This window comes from Alosa sapidissima, chromosome 5 (assembly GCF_018492685.1).
Source record: "Alosa sapidissima isolate fAloSap1 chromosome 5, fAloSap1.pri, whole genome shotgun sequence".
NCBI lineage: Eukaryota > Metazoa > Chordata > Actinopteri > Clupeiformes > Clupeidae > Alosa > Alosa sapidissima.
This window is the reverse complement of record NC_055961.1, coordinates 3,853,789-3,881,559: the sequence shown is the minus strand read 5'-3', so window position 1 is coordinate 3,881,559 and position 27,771 is coordinate 3,853,789. Positions and strand designations below refer to the sequence as shown.

The 27,771-nt window shown below is 40.2% G+C and overlaps 1 protein-coding gene and 1 long non-coding RNA gene across 2 annotated transcripts; one reads left to right on the top strand and one right to left on the bottom strand.

Moving 5' to 3' along the window:
• Positions 1–153: 153 nt before the first annotated feature.
• On the top strand, positions 154–23,002 carry LOC121709278 (4-galactosyl-N-acetylglucosaminide 3-alpha-L-fucosyltransferase 9-like). The gene is made up of 2 exons (XM_042092521.1): positions 154–235; positions 21,495–23,002. Exon 2 carries the CDS (start codon positions 21,495–21,497, stop codon positions 22,551–22,553), a length of 1,059 nt encoding a protein of 352 aa, XP_041948455.1. The 5' UTR covers positions 154–235; the 3' UTR covers positions 22,554–23,002.
• LOC121709279 lies at positions 7,795–9,907 on the bottom strand. The gene is made up of 3 exons (XR_006031891.1): positions 9,679–9,907; positions 8,726–8,821; positions 7,795–8,302 (listed from the first exon to the last, which is right to left on the bottom strand). It is a non-coding gene; the product is annotated as an uncharacterized LOC121709279 (long non-coding RNA).
• Positions 23,003–27,771: the final 4,769 nt, after the last annotated feature.

The following is a 27,771-nucleotide window of genomic DNA, read 5'->3' as shown; positions in this document are numbered from 1 at the left end:
ATGAGTTAACATGGGTGCCAGTTGCCATGTAACACCAGATCTCCATGTGCTCTATATGGGCAACAATGGGCAACAATGGCAGCCTTTTTGTAGGCGAACTTTAGAGTTCAGGTACGTGCGCCTGCCCACCCCCCTGCCACCATGTAGCCGAGCTCCGCCCTATAGTCACTTCAGGTCAGGTCAGCAGGGAAAGCGCAATCCTCTTCGGTCACAGACCATCAATCCCTTCTTAGAGGTGAGTCTACTTATTATACTAGTCATTTATCAGTTGGCTATAAATCAGGGTATCTAGCCAACAGCAGGGTGCGATTTGTGTAAAAACCAAAGGGGGGGACCGTGGTAAAGTTGGTTTTATATTGGACGTTGGATATTCGACACATTCGAAAAATCTATTTAGCACTGACTACTATGGTCGAGTTTGTGTCAAACCAACTTTAATGTGTTTAAAAAAGGTCTGCCTATATTACACAAAGCTTCTTTTGTCCAAAAACCCATGTTTTGATTTTATGAATTTTTTATGCTGATAAAAGATTTCAATCTATTATGCGGCTTCACCTTTTGACTTACCCATACTAAAACACATCTCCTGAACTCGGCTTACTGCCCTTTCTAGGACACAAAGCTTCTTTTTTCCTAAAACCTGCTCTTTGATTTTATACAATTTTTAATGTTAAATGTTTCAAATCTATTATGCGGCTTGCCTTTTTGACCTACCCATGTCAAAACACATCTGGTGAACTTGGATTACTGCTCTATATAGTACACAAAGCTTATTTTTCCCCAAAACCCATTCTTTGATTTTATAAATATTTTTTAATGTAAAAGGTCAAGCCGCATAATAGATGTATAAAAGCTTTGTGTACTATGTAGGGCAGTAATCCGAGTGCAACAGATGTGTTTTGACATGGGTAGGTCAAAAGGGCAAGCCGCATAATAGATTTAAAACATTTAACATATTAAAAATTGTATAAAATCGAAGAGTAGGTTTTAGGGAAAAAGGAGCTTTGTGTACTAGAAAGGGCAGTAAGCCGAGTTCAGGAGATGTGTTTTAGTATGGGTAAGTCAAAAGGTGAAGCCGCATAATAGATTGAAATCTTTTATCAGCATAAAAAATTCATAAAATCAAAACATGGGTTTTTGGACAAAAGAAGCTTTGTGTAATATAGGCAGGCCTTGTTTAAACACATTAAAGTTGGTTTGACACAAACTCGACCCTCATAGTCAGTGCTAAATAGATTTTTCGAATGTGTCGAATATCCAACGTCCAATATAAAACCAACTTTACCACGGTGAGGGGGGGGATGATTTTGAATAAGTTTGTAACCCCCCCCCCAAAAAAAAAAAAAATGAACGAACGATTCATAGCCTAGTAATGTCATGGCTAATAATAGCCTATATTAATTTTGCCACCTTTGTAACATTTTAGTTTTAGTTTACCGTGGTGTATGACTTTAAACAGCGAGTGTGTTTGGTATGATGATCAGCTCCTCTAATGCAGGGTAGGACTACGTTTTGACAAGCATACAAATTCACCTTGTTCTTGCCCCATCTGAAATTACTCCTTTGCTGCCTCCATCCTTTCTGTATTTGTTGTGCAAAAAAACGTTGTATATGATGGCACTGAAGTCTTAAAGGAGAATTCCGGTGTGATATTGACCTAAAGTGTATCGAAACATGATACCGAGTGTGAACGTATGTCTCATAGCCCATCTCGGCTTGTCCCCTGCACTCCAAAATCTGGCGCTAGTTAGCCGATGCTACCAACATCTTCTTCAATAGTGGTGCTTCGGCATCGGGCTAGCCATGCAAATAAATCACTGTTTTACACCCATTTACTAGGCTCAATGTATCTCCACACTTCATTGGTAGACTTCCTAGGGCCCTGACATTTAAAACGAGACATTGAGAACTTTGAAAAAGCACTGGTAGTTTACTTACAAGACGATTTATACAGACAGTATCTTCACGAAGTTTAGCGTTTGCAGCCATCTTGAATTTAGTCACGATAAGTCGAGCAACGAGTAAGAATGAACAGCTATGATAAGGGATCAGATTCCAAAAATAATTCAGTGGAAATGCATGGATTCCAGTTGCTGCTACTGGAAGAAACTGGAATCCATGCATTTCCACTGAATTATTTTTGGAATCTGATCCCTTATCATACCTGTTCATTCTTACTCGTTGCTCGACTTATCGTGACTAAATTCAAGATGGCTGCAAACGTTAAACTTAGTGAAGATACTGTCTGTATAAATCATCTTGTAAGTAAACTACCAGTGCTTTTTCAAAGTTCTCAATGTCTCGTTTTAAATGTCAGGGCCCTAGGAAGTCTACCAATGAAGTGTGGAGATACATTGAGCCTCGTAAATGGGTGTAAAACAGTGATTTATTTGCATGGCTAGCCCGATGCCGAAGCACCACTACTGAAAAAGTTGTTGGTAGCATCGGCTAACTAGCGCCAGATTTTGGAGTGCAGGGGACAAGTCGAGATGGGCTATGAGACATACGTTCACACTCGGTATCATGTTTCAATACACTTTAGGTCAATATCACACCGGAATTCTCCTTTAAGTTAGTGAATTGGCTAACAATGTTAGTTGGTAACCAAATAGCACATTGCGCTACACGCTGCGTAGGCTACGTGCATTCTCTTTCCTGCTGATTTGCGTTCAGTAGCCAAGTGCGTAATATTGCAAAAGTTGAAAAAACAAATGTGTTTATTGTAGCCTACAGAAAATAAATAGCCTACTATCATACTGTCAGTTAAATGGCTACGTGCAGTGAAGAGTTTGGAGAGTAAAGGTATAGGACAACTTGACGTTTTATGAAAATAATTTACGAACCAGAACATAAAGACCATGAAGCTTCTATTTCTTGCAGCTGTTAAAACACCCGCTAGATAGTTTAAATACCCATCAACATTCGTTTTTGCAGTACAGATTATTTCTGAAAGTTATTTGTCTACTAGGCCTAGCCTACTGGCTGATTTATCAAAGGAGTGCTTTCTAGTTCGTTCTCCGCACACTATAGGTGTTTCGGTAGAGAGCCATTGAATAAGCGATGCCAAGCAAATATCTCCTCATTTAATGTAAGTTCCTTCGGACAATAGGCCTACATTCTGTACGTGCAGTTGTCCTCCATCTCAGTTGCATCAGTTTTCTCATTTTGAAGGTTCTAAAATATGACGATATGCTTCACTGAATCTTTATCGTATTCTTTCATTTGTCCAGCTAACTTTTCCATTGAAACTAGCCATTTATGATGGATTACACACTCGACATTCTGAAATGTCCTGCACGATCAAGGCCAAATTAAGTTATCACACAGCCACTGTCAGCACAGCGGCATGAGTGACGGTGACGTTTCACCAGCCACTATAGATATATAACATGATTAAAATGTGCTACTGTCCAACTACTATCCATGATTAAAATGTGCTACTGTTCAACTTGATCTAACTACACTGTGTAGCCTATATAATCTGATTTTATGTAGGCTACAGATATGTAGGCTATATTTAACATTTATTTTCTATTTGGTCTGTTATGAAATCATGCCAATTTAAGCACAGCTCAGTTTTAAGAAACTTAAATACATGCATTCTTAGCATTTTGTGAAAATAAATCATTAAGGCTACATTGACAAACTCTTAACCGTGAGCTGCCTGTAGCCTACATTCTCTGATTCTAATATTTACAGATATCTAGGCGATGTAAGTACAGCTCATTTTTAAGAAATGCAGCCGAAAGACCATGTTGAATTTTGCTATAATTTATTTCAAACCCGGATTACTCTGGAACAGCTAACTATACACGGGAATGCATTACACCTTTGTGTTCGGTGGTTGTGTTGCGTGAAGAGTGTGCAGGCCTACGATAGGGTAGACTGAGTACAGTTGTGACACTTTTTGCCCACACAAAATCAAACAAAAAATAAATACTGAAAAGAAGTGATTTTCCACACAACATTCCACATGCCATTTCCTTAGCTTGTAGACTAAAATATTATAAATCAATAATACCCATAAGTAGTTTATATTTTCCACAATTAGCTCATAAACATAAGGTGCATTGTTTGTCTTGACTGTGTCTCAACTGTACCCTATAGAGTACAGTTGAGACACCCACCTGGTACAGTTGAGACACCCATCTTTAATGATGTATAGTTAACTAACCGTTAGTTGGAAAGTTTAATAAATAAAAACATAGCAATTGCAAAGTGTTTGTAGTTCGAATTCATTCATTTCATTTAAATTAGCGTTGGTTAAAAGGAATACATCATGAACAAAATGTGACACAGGAACAGATAGCAAACAGTAGCCTACAAATGGAATGTTCAAGTAGCCTAACACAATCCAATGTGTGTCTCAATTGTACCCCGCTGACCACCTCACACATTTCTCTAGATTTTGCAACGACCTTACATGACACAATACCATAAAATATGCCAGTTTTTAGGACACAGAATAATGTTTGTAATGATACAAGTTACGTTTAACAGTAACATAAGTGTAATGAGCTATTCATTGTCGAAGGTGCATGGTGAAGTGAAATTCTTACTTTGGAAAAAAAACATGTGCCGATATCCTTGGATGGGAGATATTTTTGTCGTTCAAATTTGCCATGATCAAAGAGGGCACTAATACGCATGTGCATAGCAAAAATCACAACTTGGGGTTGCTGTGCAAGCAAGATATTTAAGGTGTCTCAACTGTACTCAGTCTACCCTATTCCACCGAGACGAATGGATGTGGAGATGGGCGCAGAGAATAATTATTAAATCTCTTGAAGTTATTTTTCTCACGAACTGTTTATCACAGCAAACAGTGGCTAGCTAGCACCGTTTAAAAGCTGAGAAAAGGCTCTTTCATGTGACACATGTGTGATGAGTAGGCTAGCCTACTTCTCGAGGAGTTCAACAGAGAAGAATGTGAATTTGGACGCACTTCATGCTTGTAGTGAAGTAAAGTAAACTTAAAATCAGAGCGATTTACCCTTATAGGCTACTGCACATCACAAGATCTGTACGAGATGATCCGCAGCACTGAAGTGAGAAATGATTTAACTCTTTGTGTAGCGCATGTGAGCGCTTTTTCCCCCATTTCAACCTGAATATTGGTGGGGACATTTCAGTCGTAATTTGACATTGGTGTGGACAACTCTGCCTCGCCTCATTGAACCGATCTCCCCGTGTCAGTATACTGTATCTATCAGTATATCTGTGGAACTCCTCCTTCCGTATGACACATGCCACCTAATAATCTAACTCCTTCACCATTTTGATCGAACAGGTTGACAGAACAACAGAACAACTGTTGCACAAATCTGAATAGGCTACGATTAGGGAAGTGAGGGACTGCGTTTGTAACGTGATGTAGGCTAATATTTTGAATGTGCAAATCTAGGGGCGTAGATTTGCATGGGGCACATTCAAAATATCACGTTAAAAACGCAGTCCCTCACTTACCTAATCGTAGCCTATTCAGATTTGTGCAACAGTTGTTCTGTCAACCTGTTCGATCAAAATGGTGAAGGAGTTAGATTATTAGGTGGCATGTGTCATACGGAAGGAGGAGTTCCACAGATATACTGATAGATACAGTATACTGACACGGGGAGATCGGTTCAATGAGGCGATTTATCATTTTGTGCAATTTCATTCTTAATGTCTTAACAAGAGGGAATTTGCACTAATATTCAGGGAATTTCGCATGTAGCCTAGGCTGTAGATTAGTGGTTCTCAACCTTTTTAACGGAAATGCCCATACATCTAATTGCAACGTTACCTGCAGTTTTTTTTTTTAAACGCTACGTGAACACATAATAATCAATTGGACGTGAAATGTCTTTCCTCGTTGCCACTATTAGAGATCAGCCTTTCTTAAAAGCGTAAGCCTATTGCTGCACAAACGTTTTGTGATATCCTAACCTGCAAAAAGTCCTTTCAGGGAGGTATCCCTAAACTTTATCCTACTTAGATACTGAAATACAGATGATTGTGTTTCTTCAATAGTCAGTAGGCTAAACCAAATAAGGGAGGCCTATAGTTAGGAATTCACCCTTCGCTAAGCCACACCCGAAAACCGCCACAGGTCAATCGTGGCTTAGCAACCCGTCAGGCAGGCATAGGCGGAGTTTGACATTCGAGCCGGGGGGGGGGAAGACAAAAATAATAATAATTGTAGCTGCTGAGACCAGGGATGGATTATTGCACGGGCCTACCGTCAGGTCCGGGGGCCCTGAAGCCCAAGCCTTTGCATGGAATCATTGCCTCATTATTAACAAATCAGGATGTAGGCTATGGATCTGATTGAATTTAGTATCGGCCATCCCCAAAATGCACCAGAATACAGGAAATCACATCAAACAAATTAAAAAAATTCTGGGGGAGGACCCCCAAAGCCCCCCTCCCACATATACGACAATAAGTGGGGGGCCCTTAATACATCTGGGCCCAGGGGCCCGAAAGTTCATAATCCGCCCATGGCTGAGACCTGGCCTACCACTTGAGGAACACAGTATGAGCAGGGCCGTTTCACTGTAAAAAAAATATCTGCCTAGTTTACTCAAAAAAGTAATGCAACCTATTACAAGGGCTTTTTTGAGTAAACACAACTAGAAATAAGGCAACTTATTGTAAATGTTTTTCTGAGTATACTCGAAGAGAGGGCAGAACTTACATAAGCAATTTGAAATAAAAACATCTTTCAACTATAAAAAGCTTTTTCTACCAACTATTCAGAGGACTTCAAAACACAAGTTTAAGTTACTAGTTGGTACAACTTAAGATAAAAAGTAAGGAAAACCCAAAGCAACAATTAATGCAAGTGATTTATTGCAGAAATCAGTGTAGAAGCACTGCACACACAAGTAGCCTCAAAATGATCTTTTACACAGCCTTATGCAGCATAGAATACACAGATATTTTTCAAAAATGTTTTGAAACTACAGGTTTTCACCTCTAATCAGTGAACTTTGAGCTGCACACAATAAAAAAATAAATAAATAAATATTTTGAAACAGGTTTTCAACTCTAATCAGTGAACTTTCATCTGCACACAATAAAATAATATAAATGTTTTGAAACAATGGGGTTTTAACTATATTCAGTGATCTTTGAGCTGCACACAATCAAAAAATAATAATAATAATAATAAAAAAAAAAAAGAAATCACTTAATACACAATAGGTGCTGTAGTGTTAAGATCCTGAGTGCTATGGGCCTCATAATACGAACTGTAATGAGGGAACTCTGTGTAATGAGGATAAAACATGGGATAAAATGGCTTTGAAAAGAAAATGCCATTGTTTTCAAAATTGAATAATAAAATGCACTTTGTTGTACCTTTAGTCGCAAAGCAACAAAAATTGTATAAAAATGCATGGTAACATTTTACATGACGGGTAAGTACATATCACATTCATAGCAGCTGTGAAATTATCAAACTTAGTATTTATAATTTATTCATAAAACATGACTCAACATTCATTCACATCTAAGTTTAACACTGGGAAGTAAACCACATAGAGATGACCCGGGAACTTTGGACATTTTCCCTTGATTGTGGGCAAAGCGGCAAAATATTATAATTACCTCAAGGTGTCAACAAATCAGGGTCAACAAATACTGGTCAGCTATATGTAGTTTACCTCTCAGTCTTAAACTCGGATAAGTGATTATGAATACTTCACAACCTGTATAGTAATAATATAAACTATTTATAAAAATATTTAGATATGATATGATCAGATGACAAGCATAAATGGCAATAAATATCGCCATTCTGACATTTTTGAAGGGTTGGGTATGAATGTTGTCATGTCTTCTGAAACGGTCACTACAGCTACTATGAATATGTTATGTACTCACCCGTTAAGTAAAGCGTTACCAAATGCATAAAATTAAACTTAAAAGGTCTCACAGTCCTAACAATCAGTAAAACTTCCAGTAATGTGCCATTACATCAATCAAACTATCGCAGATGTCCCTGCATTTTATTTCTGAAAGACAGGGTTCTCGCAGAACAGCTGCTAGCTCCTAGGTTGAGAAAAACCTTTTGTATCACTTCAAAGGTATACTTGAGGTTTTTGGGGTATTGCATATTGATTGCATAAACAAGGCCCATCAAATATGCAAATGCAGATAGTACATCCTTAATATCCTGGAGAACAACAGTCTCTTCCAAAATGATGGCTGTGTTGATTACCGTAGGAAGAGACTTGACTGCTGCAACGTCATCTTCTATCACTGTGAGGATCCCAATTTTCACACCTTTGGTGTAGTCTTCCTCAACATCTCTATCCTGAGAGTGTGCAAACACAGAAGACACCACTTGATTGAGTCAAACATAATTAAAAGAAAAGCTGTATAGATTAATCCATTTGTTAACAATCAAAATACTTTAGAAAGTCATCATAAATACACTACTTGGCTTGTGTACTATGATATAGTGTGTATCCAACTGTTTTATAATGAATAAAAACACAGTTTACACATTACAATACAATGTGTCATTCAATATCAAGGGACAGGGAAGAGGAAGACGGCAAAAGGGATGCCAGAGAGACGGACAGAAGACAGGGACGAGTTGGTAAAAGGACACAAGGAGATTGAGGATAGGAAAAAGGAGGAGAGGCAGGATAAAAGATAGGGGTCAAAGAAGTAGAGGAAGAAACACGGGTGGTGAGATAAGACAACATGCACAGAGAATAAGATTGATTATTACCAGACATTTCTTGAAAAGACGTGTTGGGTCCTCCCTGAGGTAGAGGGGCAATGCTTCCAAGGCTATTCTTTTACGGTGTTCTGCAATCGCCATCACCTGGGCACACAGACAGAAATACAAAGATTATTTAATTCCCAAATGTTCATAATTCAGAATTAATCTGTAGTCCTTAAAGTGCATGCACCACATTACATGGGTTGAGGCAAGCTAAAGCTGGCAATCATGGAAATAACTTCATGTCATAGGTTTAAACTATTGTTGTGAAAAGGTTGTGTCTATTTTCCTGCTCCCCTGATATAATGCTAAGGCTAATGTTTATAAATTTAAATGTGAATTTGTGGCGTAAAGCGTTTTTGCTCTGAGCAAAAGTAGCAAAGCGGCAGTGAAACTTGCCAGCATTGAGCAGAGCGGAAAGCAAAGGGGCATACTGCTGGCGATGTGAAAACCCCTTTACAGGAGAAACATTTACATATCACTTTGTATTGTTATTAAGCAAAGTTTGGCTAACGTTAAATGAAGTCATTGAAAACAGAAAAGTGATACCCTAAAAGGACTGGTCCAACGTTTATAAATAGTAGTCTTATTTAGATTGTAACGAAGCATCTTACAAGCTAGCAAACACAACTTTGCATGACAAGCTATGGCATTTTCGCGTTTTCAGCTACAACACAAACTGTTCCCCAGCAATTTGGCTATGGACACAACTGGACAATAATAAGCTGAATTACGTGAAGCAAGGGAAACTTTCGTTGTTCAGAGGTGTACGCATAACTTTATAGTCAATATCATTGGCCAAAGTCTCACCAAAGATGTCGGTTTATGTTAGCTTCCATTAACATTAGCTCGCCAGCTGAGTAGACTAACGCTAGCTAGCCATTGCAATGTTCAACAAACTATACAAGACTTGAGTTTAAGGCATTAAAATGACTGTGTAGATTGATTTTGTACTTTACCTAAGCTTTACTGCGATGTTCCTGGTCGCTGTAGATAGAAACCACAAACTTTCTGGAGATCTTCCCCGCGCACGCAATCCACAGCATGGAGTAGTTCTTCTTGGCTTTGCCTTGAGCTCCTTCTGGCTCAGTGGGGAATCCCCGTAGTGATTCAAAGTACGCATGTGCCAACATGATGATTTTTTTTCAGGTGACTTCACAGACACAGGCAATTAAATATTGAAGTTGAGTCAACTGAGTTACAAAAGTATGTGAGATAAAGTCACAAAACTTGATAAGATAAATTCAATATATGAGTTTAGTATATTTTTCTGGTCTTTCCAGTTCTGTTTACTCCTTTACATATTCTGGCTGAAAAAATGCAAGTTCTAATTTTTACAGTGAAGGAATTTGGGGCCCCCAAGCAAAATGGACATGGAGACCCCCACCCACCGCACGCAAAGCCTACAGGAACCACCGCATAGCCATACAGTTTAAGTTCACCCACAGTTTATATAAACACAAAATATTGACACTGCAAATACTGCAGTTGCATATATATACTGTGGATTAGTTTTGAACATTTTGAACATTTGAACATTGAACACCACCGTACCATAAAATCCAATATAAATGTAAAAAAGTGCACAATAACTAAATCCAACATACTTAAACACACACACACACACTCACATTAACATTTTTCAGTTCTCACAAAGTGAGAAAATAAAACACTGCCATCTTATGCAGAAAAAGGATGCATTGTTCAAACTATAAAAAGTGCAGGTTGTATAGCAATTTAAAAATCCAACATAAATACAAGTACACACACACACACACACACACACACACACACACACACAAGATTAACCTTTCAGGCCATCTTCATCAGTGGAGGTATCCTTAGGAGGAGCCTGAGGCAGTGGCCTGGGGTGGCATGAGGTTTCAGGAGGGGGGCCAAGGACAAAACTTAAAATGCTACGGATTTCATTGAATGTGTTTTGTTCTCTACACTACATTACACGGAGAGGGAGTCAAATGAGAGATGTAGCGGGGTTTTTGGATTGTGTGGGTCTTAATTTGTGAATTGTGGACCCTTTCTCTGTGTAATCACTATCAACAGTCTGTGTAGTCTATACTTACATTGTACTGACTGAAAAAAGCAATTTTAGGGGGTTTGGGGGTATGCCCCCCAGGGGATTTTTTTTTAAAACAAAGACCCCTCAAATGATGTCTTCTAGTGAGTTTTGAGGGAATATGGACATATTTAGTCATACAACATAAGCCATCAATAGTTTTAGGTTATCTGGATTGAAACAAGATTACAATGCAGGATTGTTGCAATGATAACTGTCAAAACATTTCCCTCTGATTCAATAAAGACTGAATAACCTGTTTAGTCAAACATTCTATTTGTATTTATTACAATATAACATACAACAATTTAAAATGTACATAAGAATGTAATTCATAATCTCTCTCTCTCTATAAACGGCTGATCACTTTAAACTGCTGATCACTTGAGGGCAAACATCAAAAAGACAATTTTCTGAGGCAAGACCTCAAAATCTAACCTGGCAATAGCCAGATGAATTTCGCTCCGCCTAGCTCCACTCATCCATCTGGAACCGATCCATTGAAGTGTTGCTTCAGAAGGCTGGGCCTAATCAAAAAATGCTTGCATATGATTGAATAAGCCACTTGTCCGTCATCTATTGACGTGCTACTTCAACCACTCACATCGAAGCCAACCCGTGACGCTAATAACAGACTCACAGTCGCTTCTACGCTATGTCACATCTATGAAACTCCCGCCCTGCGTCCTGATTGGCTAAACCATAAAGTTGGTTGGAGAAATCACTCTCAATGGAAGAGGTCCCAGATGGATGTGAGTGAAGCTAGGCGGAGCTAAGCGGAACGACATTCATCTGGCTAGGGTCAGGTTACTCAAAATCCACAGGAAATATGGAATTCATATTAACTATAGTTTGGGCATTTCAGCCCAAGATAAGCATGCCAAATACTCCATACTGTATGCAGAAAACATACGAAAAAGAACATCTTGAAATGAAAAACATTAACTTGATAAAATTATAACCAAATACAATTTTCTTATTCGCAAAATGCTATTCTTATAATTGCACATGACTTTTAAACTGTAGAGGTTAAATCAATTGCAGACGCCTGTTTCCATGAATGCTAGCAAAGCGTTGAACAAACTCGTTTAAGTCCACTGCTTTTGAACGGTCACTCTCAATGCTGAGGATAGATAGATGGGACAATCTCTCAGTTAGCATAGATGAGTGCAGGTGATTTTTTACGAGTTTGAGAGTGGAAAAACTGCGCTCACATCCAGCTGTGGTAACTGGTAAAACAGCTGCAATCTTGCATAAACGATGCATCTCATAAAACACCTCTTTAAAAGGGTCCAAATAACCTAGCAGTTCAATTAAAGATGAAGGGCAATTTTTTCCATCTCTTTTACTCCTTGCAAGAAGCCTCTCAACCTGAGTGAGTTCATTTTTCAGATCCTCAATATTTGAGCCATATGCTTCAGCAAGTAGCAAGACAACATCCTCTTTTAGGAAGTGATTGCCAACTGGGTTTAGCCCCTGTAAGCCTTTCATTATATTGCAACTGGGCATTGAAAAACGCTTCTCCATTTCCCCAATAAGGGAGTCCATTATGGGCAGGAATATGTTTGTTCTAAAGGCATCCTTGCCATTAACTTGGCTTCTGTGACCAAGTGTGGATGTGACATAACTGTCATTTAGTGCTCTGGGTGTCTGTTTGGCTCTTTTTAGTCTAACATTGATGGGGATGTTGCAGGTTTCACATGTGTGGATCACTGTGTTCCACAGCTCATTAAAGTACTCATCCTCATTGCGATGCTCTTCAAAGGTCTCCCTGAGGGTCTCAATTAAGTCTACAGCTCTGAGGAGATCCAGGTTTGGGGACTGTAGCAGCTCAGACAAAAACTTTGCGTCACCAAGCACCTGTCTAAATACGGCAAGTAGCCCAATGAAGTTCAGGTCAATTTGAAACATTAACCCTCGGGCCTTCGTAGATCTTTCAGGATCAACCTCATATGATGGGTCATCCAACACTTTGAGTACTGCAGACAATCTATCAAAAAGGTTCCTACAGGCAATGCCGCGACAGGCCCATCTGGTGTCGCTGAGGCTTTGAAGTTCTCTAGGGGGGCCACTAAACATCTCTGCTTGTACTTCCATCCACTTTTGATGGACATAAGAGCCGGAAAGGAACACATACTGTAAATAAACATGTCTTGTTTATTTGTTTTTGTTTAAATATACCTGTTGTTTATTTGTTTTTGTTTAATTTCAATTCATATGTATCATTTATATTTGACTTAATTCCATTGGTACAGTAGCCTACATTCCACAAGGTGCATTCTAAGGCTTTGGCTGCACGCTTGTTATTGTCACTACGGCAACGGCATTATTTAGAATGCATTTACTTTTAAAGGAACTAGGCTACAGTAAAGTCTTGGATACGGTGCTACTTTGTAGCTAGTAACTCTTACGGAGAACAAGGCTACTTGTATAGCTCTCACGGTGCTACTTTGTAGCTTAAGGACACGACTCTTACGGAGAACAAGGTTTCTAAATACTTTTCTTTCTTTTTATCCTTGTTTTAATAAATCGTGTTAAATTATATTGTTTGTTCTTAATTAATATCACTGTATTATAGGCTTATCGTATAGCTCTTACGGTGCTACTTTGTAGCTTAAAGAAGTGGATTCTTAAGGATAAATCTTAGCACTCAGCTGGAACGGGAACAAGGTGGCTAGACACTATTCTTTCTTTTTATTCATTTTACTGTAACCTAACATATTGCTGTTATGTGTGTCATGTTAAGTCCTTATTGTATGTTATTGTATTATATTGTACATAGCTCTTACGGTGGTCTCAGGACTTTCACAAAGAAATAAAGAAACCATCAGTACACTACAACTGTCCTGCTGGAGTTTGCTACACATACAATTGCTGGAGCAAAGTAAAAAACTCCCCAGCCTCAGGGACATTTTTTACGCAATCGACAATGACCAAATTTAAGCAATGAGCATTGCAGTGGACATAAAAAGCATATTTGGCCACCTGTTTAATTCTTGTCTGCACCCCTGAGCACCGGCCACTCATTACGGCAGCCCCGTCGTACCCTTGGCCCACTAAATTCTCCTTGTATTCAAGGCCATACTGCTCCATACAAGAGATGATTTTGTTAGATAAGGAGCTGGCATCCAAATGTTCAGCTTCCCAAAAGCCCAAGAAGCCCTCCCGTACGGCTCCCTCATAATAATACCTTAGGACTATGGACAATTGCTCCTTTTTGCTGAGATCTTTTGTTTCATCAGCAGTAACAGAGAAGTACTGACTAGATTTTACTTCTTTTAGTATGTCCTCCTGGACCATCCCTGCCAGGATTTGTAATATTTCGTTTTGAATATTTTTGGAAGTATACATCGCATTGCGGGGGGCCTTCTGATAGTCTTTTTTGAATAAAAGAATCATGATCTCCTACTAAGTGCAAAATCTCAAGGAAATTGCCTCTGTTCCTAGACTCATCATTTTCATTATGTCCACGCTGAGCTATATTTTGTGTTGCAGTAAGACGCAATACCTGACTTATAGTCTTTATGTACTGTATTTTCCGGACTATAAGTCGCTCCTGAGTATAAGTCTCATCAGTCAAAAAATGTGTCATGAGCAGGAAAAAAACATATATAAGTCCCACCGGACTATAAGTCACATTTATTTAGAAATGTATTTCACAAAATCCAAAACCAAAAACAGAGACTATGTAACTGGATTATTGAGGCCAAAAAGATTAATGAAGATGGAGTGAAGGCAGCCAAGAGGAGGGCAGGAAGGTAATTGCAAAGCAAAAGATTCACTGAAAGAAAATGCCATGAGGTGCACCAAAATGTATCTAAAATGTGGAGAATACAATGCAATCAAGCATTTTGGGCGATGTGGAGTCACAAGCTGGCAGCAGATTAAATGCTCATGAGAGAGAAAAAGATGCAGTTTTAGACGTGACCGAAACAATAGGCCTATAGGCCTGACGGTAATTGTAAAGCAATTTACAAAAGATTCACTGAACAAAAATGCTGATATGATACATGAAAATGTAGCTAAAAATGTGGAGAATACAATGCAATCAACCTTTTTTTGGCGATGTGGAGTCACAAGCTGGCAGATGATTAAATGCTCACCATATAAAAAGACGGTTTTAAAAGGACGAGCCATGGCAATAGGCCAATAGGCCCGACAGTATTTGTAAAGCAATTTACAAAAGATTCACATAACAAAAATGCTGATGTGGTACATGAAAATGTAGCTAAAAATGTGGAGAATGCAATGCAATCAAGCATTTTGGACGATACAAGAGATAAAAGCTGGCAGCAGATTAAATGCTCGAGAGAGAAAAAGATGCGGGTTTAAATTGACGTGCAGACCGAAGCTGCAGCAAGCAGGTGATATTTAGAAATGTATTTCACAAAATCAAAGACTAAGAACAGACAGACTATGTAACTGTACACATTGAGGCCAAAAAAATTGAGAATTCTACAGGGAATGTTAATGAAGAAGAAGGAGTGAATAGTGGCAAGAGGCAAGCCGAAGGCTGCTGACAAGGCCCGACGCTAATTGTAAAGCAATTTACAAAAAAATCACTGAACTCAAATGCTGATGTGGTACATGAAAATGTAGCTAAAAATGTGAATGCAATGCAATCAATCATTTTGTACGATATATTGGCACAGGCTGGCATGCAGCAGAACAATTGCTTGGCTGGCCACCTCCGAGAGAGCGAGAGAAAAAAAGATGCACATTTAAAAGGGTCTAAATTCCAGCGCGGAATTGCGGGTATTGCAAATAAATTATTACTTAGTATTGAGCATAATAATAAAAGTCCCGCAAATCTAGCCATCATAATGCGAGAGATTCCCACACATTTTACCCTGTACCCTGTCTGACATTACTATAATAATGGAGCGGCCGGAGTGCGGGACTATTGACTGACCAACTCTGACTTCAATTGAACCCCATGCAGAGACACACGCGCGCGCAGGACCACTTTGGGGGTGCCTCTCTTTCGTTGCTCTCTCTCTCTCTCAGCAGGATTTGTCACCGCTGAAGTCAAATTATAGCTAAGGTGCTTCAACATTAACCGCTATCGACAGGAAAGGAAAACAAACATTTAGCGATCAGGAACCGTCAGGAATTTTGCAAATACAGAAGCATGACCGCCTAGGCTATAACGTAGAGAACATGGATGACTTCTCTATTTGACGTTCGATTGTGGACGTGAACAGACAGCTACAGACACGGAGCGCACATTAGGCCTACTTTCACTTTCTGTGCGTATTCATTACGTGAAAGATAAGTAGTAGCAAAACAGCGATCAAATATGACATGGCAGTGCGTTTTGTTTTCAAATGTTTTCATGCATGTCTAGAAAACAGATGAGGGATGTTTAGGAGACTCGTAAATCCTCAAATTTAGGCTGCGCAAAGCGCAGCACCTTTATTTGGCCATGGCTTGTATTCGAGTCAGCTATAATATAATCCTTTATTTCTTGCGTTTTATTGTGAGACATAGGCCTACTTTTCGTTTGGAGCGACATGGGTAGGCTATCAAAAGCAGATGTTTAATTTGAGATTTAATTTACGTTTGGACTGTTGATTATATTGCTAAATATCGGGACTGATGACCATCAGTATTTAATGGCTTACTATTAAGTTTCATAGTGTCGGGAATTTCGATTGCCATCCACTTATTGCGAGATAAGGTATCCGCGCTTTCATTCATTCGTGTGCTGTGCTGCAAGGGAAACCTTATTCCGTATAGCCAAAGATGTCTAAGATAGCATAAATGTAGTTATTTTTTAAATTATGCATGATTTACTTTTTTATAAAATTCATAGGCTGGTGTCTGGCAGCAACAATTGTGTTTAAATGTAGGCTTCAGCCTCTAGCTCAGAAGGGTGCGGCATGCGACTAGCTTGAGAGCAATGAGAGCAACGTGTTGGAGACTCATGGTGTAAATGACTTTTCATTGGCAACAATACCAACCAGCAATATAAAATATTAAGAAGAGCTCTTTTATGAGTTAAATTGAAACAAAATTATACTGGCTTTTATCTGTCCAAATCTGAGGCCCGGCTATAAATAGAATCCCTGCCATAATTTGACGATTTAGGTATGCACGTGTGTTTCAGGCATAGTGCAAGCACTAATCTCTGACTGAAAGTGCACAGGACTTGTGCATTTGAGAGCGCTCTCTCTCGGCTGTAGACCTAATGTTTCGTAGGGTTCATGTCAGTTAATATAAATTAACATTTTAAAACATGTTCAATTATATATTTTTTCATATATAAGTCGCACCTGACTATAAGTCGCAGGACCAGCCAAACTATGAAAAAAAGTGCGACTTATAGTCCGGAAAATACGGTATTGTTGATTCTCTTTTATCTGTTTGCTATTCTCATCATTCATCATGCCTAATACTGATATGTTGCGTTTCACCATCTTTTGATGCTCTCGCCATGTGCTCATTGCATTCAAATGCGCCTCAGATTTGGAATGTACACATTAACATGGATCATCTGCCTTCAGCTTTGATATATCTGAGAAGAGAAAACAAAAAAACACAAATCACAATCACAGCACTGACAACATGTTACAATTTTTGTTGCATTTATCTAAACAAGATCAGTTTTAATTTTGCTGCCTAGAGTTGGACATGTCTTTACAGCAGTGATTCAACGCACCATGAGGGCCAGCTTGACATCCGCTGCTCCTAGCCATCTCTCCAGCTTCACTTTCACATTCTTCACTGATTTGCCCTCTCTCTCGTCCTACATTTCTCTCTTCTTCAGTGGGCTGCTCCAGCCCCGCATGCTGCTCATGACCCTCATACTAATCCTGCCTCTCGTGCTGCTTCTGGCCCTCTGTCTGCTCCAGTCTCTCCTGCTGCTCCAGTCTCTCCTGCTGCTCCTAAACCCTGGTCTGCTTCTGGCCCTCGGTCCGTTCCAGTCTCTTGTGCTGCTCATCTTTGTCTAACTTCTCTCCAGTCCCCTGGTTTCTCTCCCTGTCTTCTTCACCTGTGTCCAGTTCCCCCCTTTTTTTCTTTGGTTGGAAAAACTTGGCTATGCCAAACCTTTTCATTTTGCATCCTAATCTGACCTGCAGTTTGTCAAACGTAAAAATAGCATGTTGGTTAAAATCATGTCATACAATTCCTATTCCTCTATCCATATCAATTGAATCATAATCCTTAGTAAAATGTAAATACTTTGACTAGACACATAATATTGTGTATTCCCATGAGAAGTTTTTTTTTGCTAACAATGCTGCAGAGCCATGAACAGCTGTTATCAACAATGTTACTGTTTATGTTCTCTCTACTTGATCATGATTTTTGCAAGTTTGGTCATGGCACCAACACCTTGTATGAAATACCACCTTCAATAAACTGACAGTCTTGTACCAAGGCTGCCAAATGTCTGCTGGTTGAAGACTTTGGTGGTATTCAGATGTGGAATGTAGCCTAACTAATTACCTCAACTCAAATTACCACAATTAAGTAGGTTTTCTTGTACTTTTAATGTATTTTTTAACAAAAATGCACTCACTTCAGTAAGTTGAAGTAATTGTACAGAAATATATTTCAAATTGCATAAGCTACCAAAATGTGGTTAATCATGCATCAGATGCTGTGCTGGCCTCAGCTTTCTGTTGGTTCATCTACCAGCAAACCCAATGAAATATTTAACTGGAATCTAAACAATTACATCTCATGCACTAAGCATGTGATGTGCTGATATCAGCTTCAAATGTCTAGACTAGTAGCCTACTCTGAGTAGGGTTTGAAAGTAGTGGGCTACTTTTATTTGTTGTGATTGAGTAGAATTTCAGTCATGTAGGGCTAACTGCAAAATGTGTGGTCAACCAGAGAGAAAACGGTAACGTTGTTGACAACAGGTGTCCACGTGAGTCAAACGTGCGGTGTGCATCATCAGCTTATAACACCGCTTAGATATCTCAGTTTAATTTGGCATGTCGAACATTTTTTCAAAATTGGATAGTATCTGGGAAAGTGGATGCATGCCAATTTTGTGACAGCAGTAGTTTTAATCAAAGGGTATAAACTAGCAACACACACAAAGAGTTATCTGACCTGACCATCATCGATAAATTCGATGAGACAACAAAGTATTGCGGATGTAAATAAAGTAACAATGTGGTTGTTGCAGGGTTAACTGCTTATGGACTTTTTTTTTTTACTTGGTGTCAAACTTACCTCTAAACTCACTGCTAACTGCTTATCAGCCTCTCTTCTCCGACACACTGCGTGATCCGAGACACTGCCAGACTGCCCTGCTACCAATGGTGAAATTTCGCGGGGGTCGCTGCCGTGCTGGTGATGGGTGAAACCATTGTGAGGGGGAGGGCATTCTAAATCGGCGATTTCTGTTTGAGAGGAGTTTGGTGCGGGTCTTCTTGGCCGTCAACGACTAGGCTATGAACATAAAATATACTTATATATTTTTTTTATCTGATTTATAAATGGGGTGGCAACAGGGGTGGCAAGACTGTCTCTCAGGGGTGGCAGCTGCCACCCTTTGCCACCCCGTAGATCCGCACATGGCCTGAGGGCTGAGAAATTTAAGCAAAGCACCTTGAGGGAGAAAGAAAAGATATGTTAGCATTTCCATATTTTGATATTTAAAAGGGATGCAGCTGCTTTCACAACTATGCTTACTGTAAAAACATCCCAAGCTAATGTTATACATTGACCTAGGCCCACTTGTAGCTTAACATAGCATTTACATTCTGCTGTTTGAGAATTAGACAGACGCACCTGGTGCTTTAAAGACAGTAAACAGCTGGCGTGCATGAATACTACTAGACATGAAAGTTCCAGTCTGCTTTGATGCACAGAATTTATCTTGTGTTTTTCCTAACCCCCATTTGGTAAATAGATTATCACGGTTGAATAGTTAGTATAGCAGAGAAGCTATGCCACTTTCATCAAAACCTATTACAAAGCTATAGCAATGTTATGTCATTAAATACAATAAACAGTGATTCTGGAACAGATCTGCGTCTTCCTTACCCCGCTAATAAACATATTACAGTATGTAACCATATTCCGTCCGTTCGGAAAAAAAAAGTTGCTCTAACTGTTCTAGTTTGTTACAAGCAGCATGGGCCGTCAGGCAGGTAGTTAACATAAACATTTTTTGCTAGGCTAGCCTTCCTGCTGCGACATTACACCATTTGTACAAGACAAGTAGAGCTATTTTATCCAGTGTAATTTATCACTTACCACTATCTTGTTTTTTCTTGTCATCCTCTTCCTTTCTCTTCTGGCTTCCGGACGCATAACTCCGCTTCATTATGACTGCCGAGGTTTTATATTTTCGCGGCAGCAGCAGAGACCACAAACCTGGCTGAAACTACTGAGAGGGCCCCCCTTGAGGGGGATCCCGGTATTGCCGGTAACAGTGTCGTTGCACTTTACTGCATTGACTATCAAAGGGGCGCTCACAGTTTGTCGTTGCATTTTATTCTTAACCAGTCGTTGTCTTGGGGCCCCTGGCCAGCTCGAGGCCCCAAGCAATTGCTTGGTTTGCTTGCCTTCTAGCGACGGGCCTGCTAACCGTAATCATATAGCGTGCATTCAGGACAACAGAAATTGGAGAATGCCTTGTGTAAGCTGGCACACGTGGGTGCTCGATATTTTCTGTGGGTGCTCGGGCGACGGAGCACCCATGGTATCGGTGCCTATGCCCCAGAGTTCTCACCCCGATTCTCTGGTCATGATGTCTGATTATAGCCTGGCGGGCCATCCTATATCATTGAAATGTATAGTCTGGAATCAAACCATTCACCTCGCTTAATCCAAGGGGCGGGCAGAGAATTGTCTTTCAAACTGCCTAGGCATGCAATAGGCCAGCGCTACGACCATATCCGTATCCGGTCGGCAAAACGGCAAATACATCCTTCTTCGAAAAGAATGACTTAAGTGCATTGTGTTGCTCAACTTTCAAAGAAAAGCACAAGTCTAACTCCTCCAAAGTTGACGCCAACGCCGATTCAAACAACTGCTCTTCGTTAGCCATAGCCACCTTCCTTGTTGTTCACCGTCACAGGACTGTCGTTATCCTGTTAAGCCCGCCTTAAGACTCTGCATCAAGCGCTGTGATTGGATGACGTCCATGGCATCAGCCAATAGAAATCCCTATGGTTTGATACTAGACGTACAGGCTGAGCAAATTAATTTGCCGCCGCTAGGGTGCGTCTAGATTTCTAGGCTAGTCTGATTATTGACTAAGCTCAGTAAGATTTTACTTTGATGTCTTTATCTGTTCAGTTCTTCAAGGTAAAGAGTTTAAGATATATTTTTGTTTACATTCCATTGTTACTGAGTGCTTTTTGCCAATCCCAGTTTGTTGTACACTAATGTCTGTAAACTCTTTCCCTAGAATTTACAGAGGTTTTGCTCCGATAAAGTCTTTTTGGTTAAAAAAAAACTTTGTGACACAACTCTAGATCTGTGTATGAACAGATGATGAAACATACTTTTATAGAAGGCTGGTATTTCAGATCTATACTAGCCTATACTTAAGTCTTTATACAATTGCAATATTCAGATATTGCTTTTGCATAAATAGTTATTAATGCATCAAAATACATTACATCATAAATAATTGTTGAGGGGTATCTACAAACAAATTCAATTAAATAACACTCCTATAATGAAGCTTTTATAGTGAAATAATGTTGATTGTTTACTTTTTCTTAGATGCTTCAGAAAGGCTGTATTGCATTGCTGTTTGCCGCTGGGTTCACTATTCTGGTAAGCATGTACCTGGGTATCCGTCAGCCGACCCATTGCAGGCTTCCTCCCCAGAGACAACAACCTTATACAGACCCCACCAAGCTGCCCTTACTCCTACTGTGGTTCTGGCCAGAGAACCTCAAGTTTGACCCACGTGAATGCCAGACAGAATTTGGCATCAACGAGTGCAGTGTGACAGATGACAGATCCGTGTATGAGAATGCCGAGGGTGTACTGATATACCACAGAGCCATCCGCTCAGATCTGGCCAATCTGCCGCCTCGTGAACGCCCACCTTTCCAGAAATGGATCTGGTTTAACGTCGATCCCCCAACAAAAACACAGAACCTGACCAATTTGGACAACCTCTTTAACCTGACCATGAGCTATCGGAAAGATGCAGACATCACAGTGCGTGTGCGAGTATTATCACACAAGAATCCAGAGGAGTTTGTGTTGCCAGTGAAGGACAAACTGGTTTGTTGGTTGAGCGATGAAGAGGACTTGGGAGTGGCACGTGACTACTATAAGGAACTTCAAAAGCACATAAAGATTAATGTTTTTGGTAAAGCCTTTGGCAAACCCATTAAGCCTGATATTTACTACTCCACCATAGCCTCCTGTAAGTTTCACCTATCCTTTGAGAACAGCATACACCCAGATTACATTACAAAGACCTTGCACGACCCACTGGTCTCTGGAACCGTTCCAGTGGTGCTTGGTCCCCCGAGAAAGAACTATGAGGACTTTATACCGCGGGACTGTTTCATACATGTAAACGACTTCCCAGATGCTAAAGCTCTGGCAGAGTCACTCTCTCACCTTGACTCTGACAACAGCACCTATCAGAACTACTTTGCATGGCGCAAATATCTGTATGTAAGGCCCCGACAGCTAAAGAGTGAGAAGCAGTTCCTTCATGACATTTGCTTGGCGTGTCAACACCTGGGGAGGAAGAGGGTGTACCGGAGAATCCATGATGTGTACAAATGGTTTTACGGTCGACCAAAATGGCTCCCGTAGACAATCACTGTATCATAGCAGCGGCTGTTCAAGATTGTGCAGGACAAGAGGGATGTTTGGAACGTTCTGGTTATCTATGCTGTGTATTAGGTTATGAAATGATACAATAGGATTGCCTTGTTATGAAACTGTGGGTTTTATGGTATTGAATGTATTATTATGACTACCGCTAGCGAAGCTACCGAAGCTAGCGAAGCACTCATTTTAGCGAACCCCCTCAATTTGGTGGGCCCCACTACACTTTAACAGAAAATTTTAATTTGGTCCCCGGGTGCCACCCCCCCACCCCCTGCGCTGGGCCCCCCGAAACCCAAAAAATGCAGTTTTTCCTAAATAACTACCTGAACCGGCAGCATTTCCAGAATTGGCGTTAGTAGTCGTTTGTCCACCAGATGGCGCATGTTGCAGTGAGACGTAATTTTGTTGGAAGTTAATCTAATGTGGGTTGGAAAGACAGGGACAACACTAGTTTACCGCAGAGAACGTCTAATAAGGGTAGGATGATTTCCACATTAAATGTAATTCCCATTTCTTCTTGAAGCCGAAATAAATCTGAGAATGTTTATCGGACATGCTTGGTTTTTACTGCAGGTAGGCTACGTTAATCTTGTAAATTATAGGAGGTAGGAAAAATAATGTTACCGTTAGCATTGGTTGAGTGATGAAGGCCAATTTGATTATGTATTTGTAGAAAACCATAAATGCGGTTATAGACTACCAAGCAAATTGATAACAGCACTAATTCTATCTTTCGACTGTCATCCCATTCTCTTATGACCATAACCTAGGCTACTAGCAGGAGCTAAGTGAGTTAGCCACAACATGTTCGCTAATGTGATGGTTTTCTAATGGAAAATATATAGGCTAGCTGCTACCTGAAAGATAACCTGTCTATGATGCATCCTAAACACCGGGCTGGGACATTTCTGCTAAAAGTCTCAAAAAGTCCGATACAGTTTTGCCTATGACTATAGCCTACCGTGAGACTGAGACGCTTTTTGTTTGTTTGAAGTGCGTGTTTAGGGTGTGAGAGGGGAGTCAATGTGCTTTGATTCCAGCTTGGTAGTTGTAGTCTATGCGATTAAAAAGCATGTGTGTGTGAAGTATCCAAACAAGGATAACACATTCTTATGACCTGCTTTAGCCACAGACCTTCAGCTACTGTACAGTGGGTACCATTTAGAAGTGTCCACTCCATTCGCGCTTTCCGTGATTCACGCAGCTGCGTGAAATGTATTACTACTGATATGCAAAACTATTAACTTTTCGCCAAGAGGTGGCAGCTTAAGTCCGCTTGATACTGTTGGTTCCCAAAAGAAGATTTTATTTGGATCGCCAGCATAGCCTAGTGACAATATATGTTGTGTAATAGGCCCAGCATAGCCTAGTGACAATATATGTTGTGTAATAGGCCCAGCATAGCCTAGTGACAATATATGTTGTGTAATAGGCCCAGCATAGGGCTCCCCTGTGGGGGCATCCGTGGCCTACTGGTTAGCACTCTGGACTTGTAACCGGAGGGTTGCCGGTTCCAGCCCCGACCAGTGGGCCGCGGCTGAAGTGCCCTTGAGCAAGGCACCTAACCCCTCACTCGACCCGAGCGCCGCTGTTAGTGCAGGCAGCTCACTGCACCGGGATTAGTGTGTGCTTCACCTCACTGTGTGCTGTGTTTCACTAATTCACCAATTGGGTTAAATGTAGAGACCAAATTTCCCTCACGGGATCAAAAAAGTATATATACTATACTATACTATACTACCTTATATAGCTTATAGTCACGGTTTTGTCATAACTCCCTCTATGCATTTTTGCATTTAGAATAGCTCTGAAACTGGGGGGCGAACATCGCAGAGAAGGCGCCAGTGCGTGGATATCTCAATCACAAAATTAAACAATATTTCTTAACAATATTTTGGGTGCCTACCATGGACTAGCGTGGGTGAATCCAGCCTGATCTGCTGGCGATTTCTTTTTCGATTTCTTAAAAGATTGAGCTTGGTCTGGCGAAAGGCAGACTAACCATGGACCTCACAGTTGCAAAATGCAAGGGAACATGAATCAGCCTATATTTGCACAAACAATAACGGACAGCAGCTCTTCAACTTGGCCCGTTAAAATGTGTATCTAGAGACGCATTTCATGAAGGCCCTTTTGGACATGTCAGTTATTTGCACCACTGGGTAAAACTGCATTTTGTTTTAGAGTACTGGTATTTAATTTGTGCATTGACAATAAAGTTGAATATCATATGAACTAGATGACTAAACTCTTGCATATGAAGAAGAAGAAACATTCACAAAAGTCCATGACATGACCTCTCTTCTTGATAGCTGTTGAAAACTGCATGGATCTGACAGGGATTGTTTTGTTTAATAATAATAAATAAATAAATAAATAAATAAATACATTATGCTGCTACCTTCTGCTTTTCCCAAATACAATGTAGCCTACAGGTGTACCTTTCATCAGTCCAGTTGCAATGGATGGACTGTGATGAACTGCCCTACTTGTGATTGCCCTACTCGTGAACTGCCCTACTAAAGTTTAGTGATTGATTTGTAGTTTTTGTTTGGAGTTTGGTTTTTATTTTATTTTTCCGATTTCTCCAGACTGGTATGTGCTCAGCTTCCAAGGTGGAAATAAAACCTTGCCTTTTGAGAAACCTCAACACTGTCTCCTATTTCCATCGCCGCAACGCCATCCCGATCACAACAACATTTGATAAATGAACCTTACATTTTTCAGTAGGCATGGGTGTGTAGATTTGAACAAAATCTGATTTGGTTCTTAACGGGAGCATTTACTGCCTTAAAAATCCGATTTTGTTTACCATGCTCGGAGTTTGCACTGTAAAATGTAATTTGTTGACTTTACTTAAAAAAAAATTAGGAAGCCGATTGCCTCAAATTTTTAAAGTAAAGTTGGCAATCAATATTTAAGTTGTTATAGCTGAAAAGAAATGTGTTAGGACAACTCATATCATGGTAGTACACTTCAGTACAGTTAACTCAAAATCATTAGTTATGACTAAAAAAAATTAGTAGACTCAACTCATGTCATGGTAGGACAGTGAACTCAAAACTCTTTAGTTATTATGACTAGAAAAATGTTAGTAGAGTCAACTCAAAAATCATTAGTTATTATGACTAGAAAAATGTTACTAGAGTCAACTCATGTCAACTCAGTGAACTCAAAAATCATTAGCATTAGAAATGTCAGTTCAGACAACTGAGTTATGTTCAGTTAGCAGTACTCGTTAAGACAAGTTATCCTTACAAGGCTGTGTTCTCAATACTAGGGAAATCTTAGGAAACCGATTGCCTTAAAATATTCAAGTAAACTTTACCCAAAAGTTTTAAGTTGTTGAAACAAAGAGAGACAACAGTTTGAATGAATCACTGAGACACTTTATTTGATCTAAACATATCAATAATGTGAACTGCAGACTCAATACAAAAAGGCTCAACAAAAAAAATTAGGCTTAACAAAAAAAACTTTAAAAAATTAAAGACCTCCATAAATAAAATGGAAAGAAATCTAGATGATCTTTAATGTCTTTAATGTGTGTGAGACAGTGCGTGTGTGTGTGAGAGAATGAGAGTGTGTGTGTGTGTGTGAGAGAGAGAGAAAGAGAATGAGAGTGTGTGTGTGTGTGAGTGAGTGCGTCAATTTACTTGATCAATACATAAACAAAATACATAAACTGCACATCCAAAACAAAAGGCTCAACAAAAGCCTATGACCTTTAGTGTCTCTGTGTGTGAGAGAGTGCGTGTGTGTGTGAGAGAATGAGAGAGAGAGAATGAGAGTGTGTGTGTGTGTGTGTGTGTGTGAGTGAGTGCGTCAATTTACTTGATCAATATATAATACACAAACAAAATACATAAACTGCACATCCAAAACAAAAGGCTCAACAAAAGCCTATGAAGGCTGTAAAACATTTAAAACAAATTGAGACCTCCATCAATGTGTGTGTGTGTGTGAGAGTGAGTGAGAGGGTGAGAGAGTGTGTGTCACTTTACTTGATCGAAACATATCAATACAGTGAACTGCAGAAACAAAACAAAAGGCCCAACAAAAGCCTATAAACATTTAAAACAAATTGAAAGACCTGCATAATTGTGAGTGTGTGTGTGTGTTGAGTGAGTGAGTGAGTGCGAGAGAGTTAGTGAGTGAGTGTGTGTGTGTGTGAGAGAGAGAATGAGAGTGTCTAAGTGAATGAGTGAGTGAGTGTGTGTATGCTATTGAGTGAGTGCGTCACTTTACTTGATCTAAACATATCAATACAGTGAACTGCAGATCCAACAAAAGGCTCTACAAAAGCCTATGAACATTTAAAACAAATTGCATAATTGTGTGTGTGTGTGTGTTTAGCGAGTGAGTGAGCGAGTGAGCGAGCGTGTGTGTACGTTGAGTGAGTGCGAGAGAGCGAGCGAGTGTGTGTGTTGAGTTTGTGAGTGAGTGCGCGAGCGTGTGTGTTGAGTGAGTGTGTGTGTGTTGAGTTTGTGAGTGAGTGCGCGAGCGTGTGTGTTGAGTGAGTGTGAGAGAGAGAGCGTGAGTGCACGCACACATGTGTGTGTGTTTAGTGAGTGAATGAGTGCGAGTGAGCGTGTGTGTGTTGAGTGAGTGAGTACGAGAGAGTGAGTGTGTGTGTGTTGAGTGAGTGAGTGCGAGCGAGCGTGTGTGTGTAGTGAGTGAGTGTGTGTGTGTTAAGTGAGTGAGTGAATGAGTGCGAGTAAGTGTGTGTTTGTGTTGAGTGAGTGAGTACGAGAGAGCGAGTGTGTGTGTGTTGAGTGAGTGAGTGAGTGTGTGTTGAGTTTGTAAGTGAGTGCACGCACACGTGTGTGTGTTGAGTGAGAGCGTGTGTGTGTGTGTGTTGGGTGAGTGCGAGAGAGCGGGTGAGTGTGTGTTTTGAGTGAGTGCAAGAGAGTGAGTGCGAGAGTGTGGGTGGGTGAGTGAGTGAGAGTGTGTGTGTGTGTGTTGAGTTTGTGAGTGAGTGAGTGAGTGAGTGCGCGCGCGCGCGTGTGTTGAGTGAGTGAGTGCGAGAGAGAGTGAGTGTGTGTGTTGAGTGAGTGCGAGAGAAGGAGCGAGCGAGCGTGTGTGTGTGTTGAGTGAGTGAGTGAGTGTGTGGTGAGTGAGTGCAAGAGAGAAAGCGAGTGCACGCACCGTGTGTGTGTGTGTGTTGAGTGAGTGAGTGAGTGTGTGGTGAGTGAGTGCA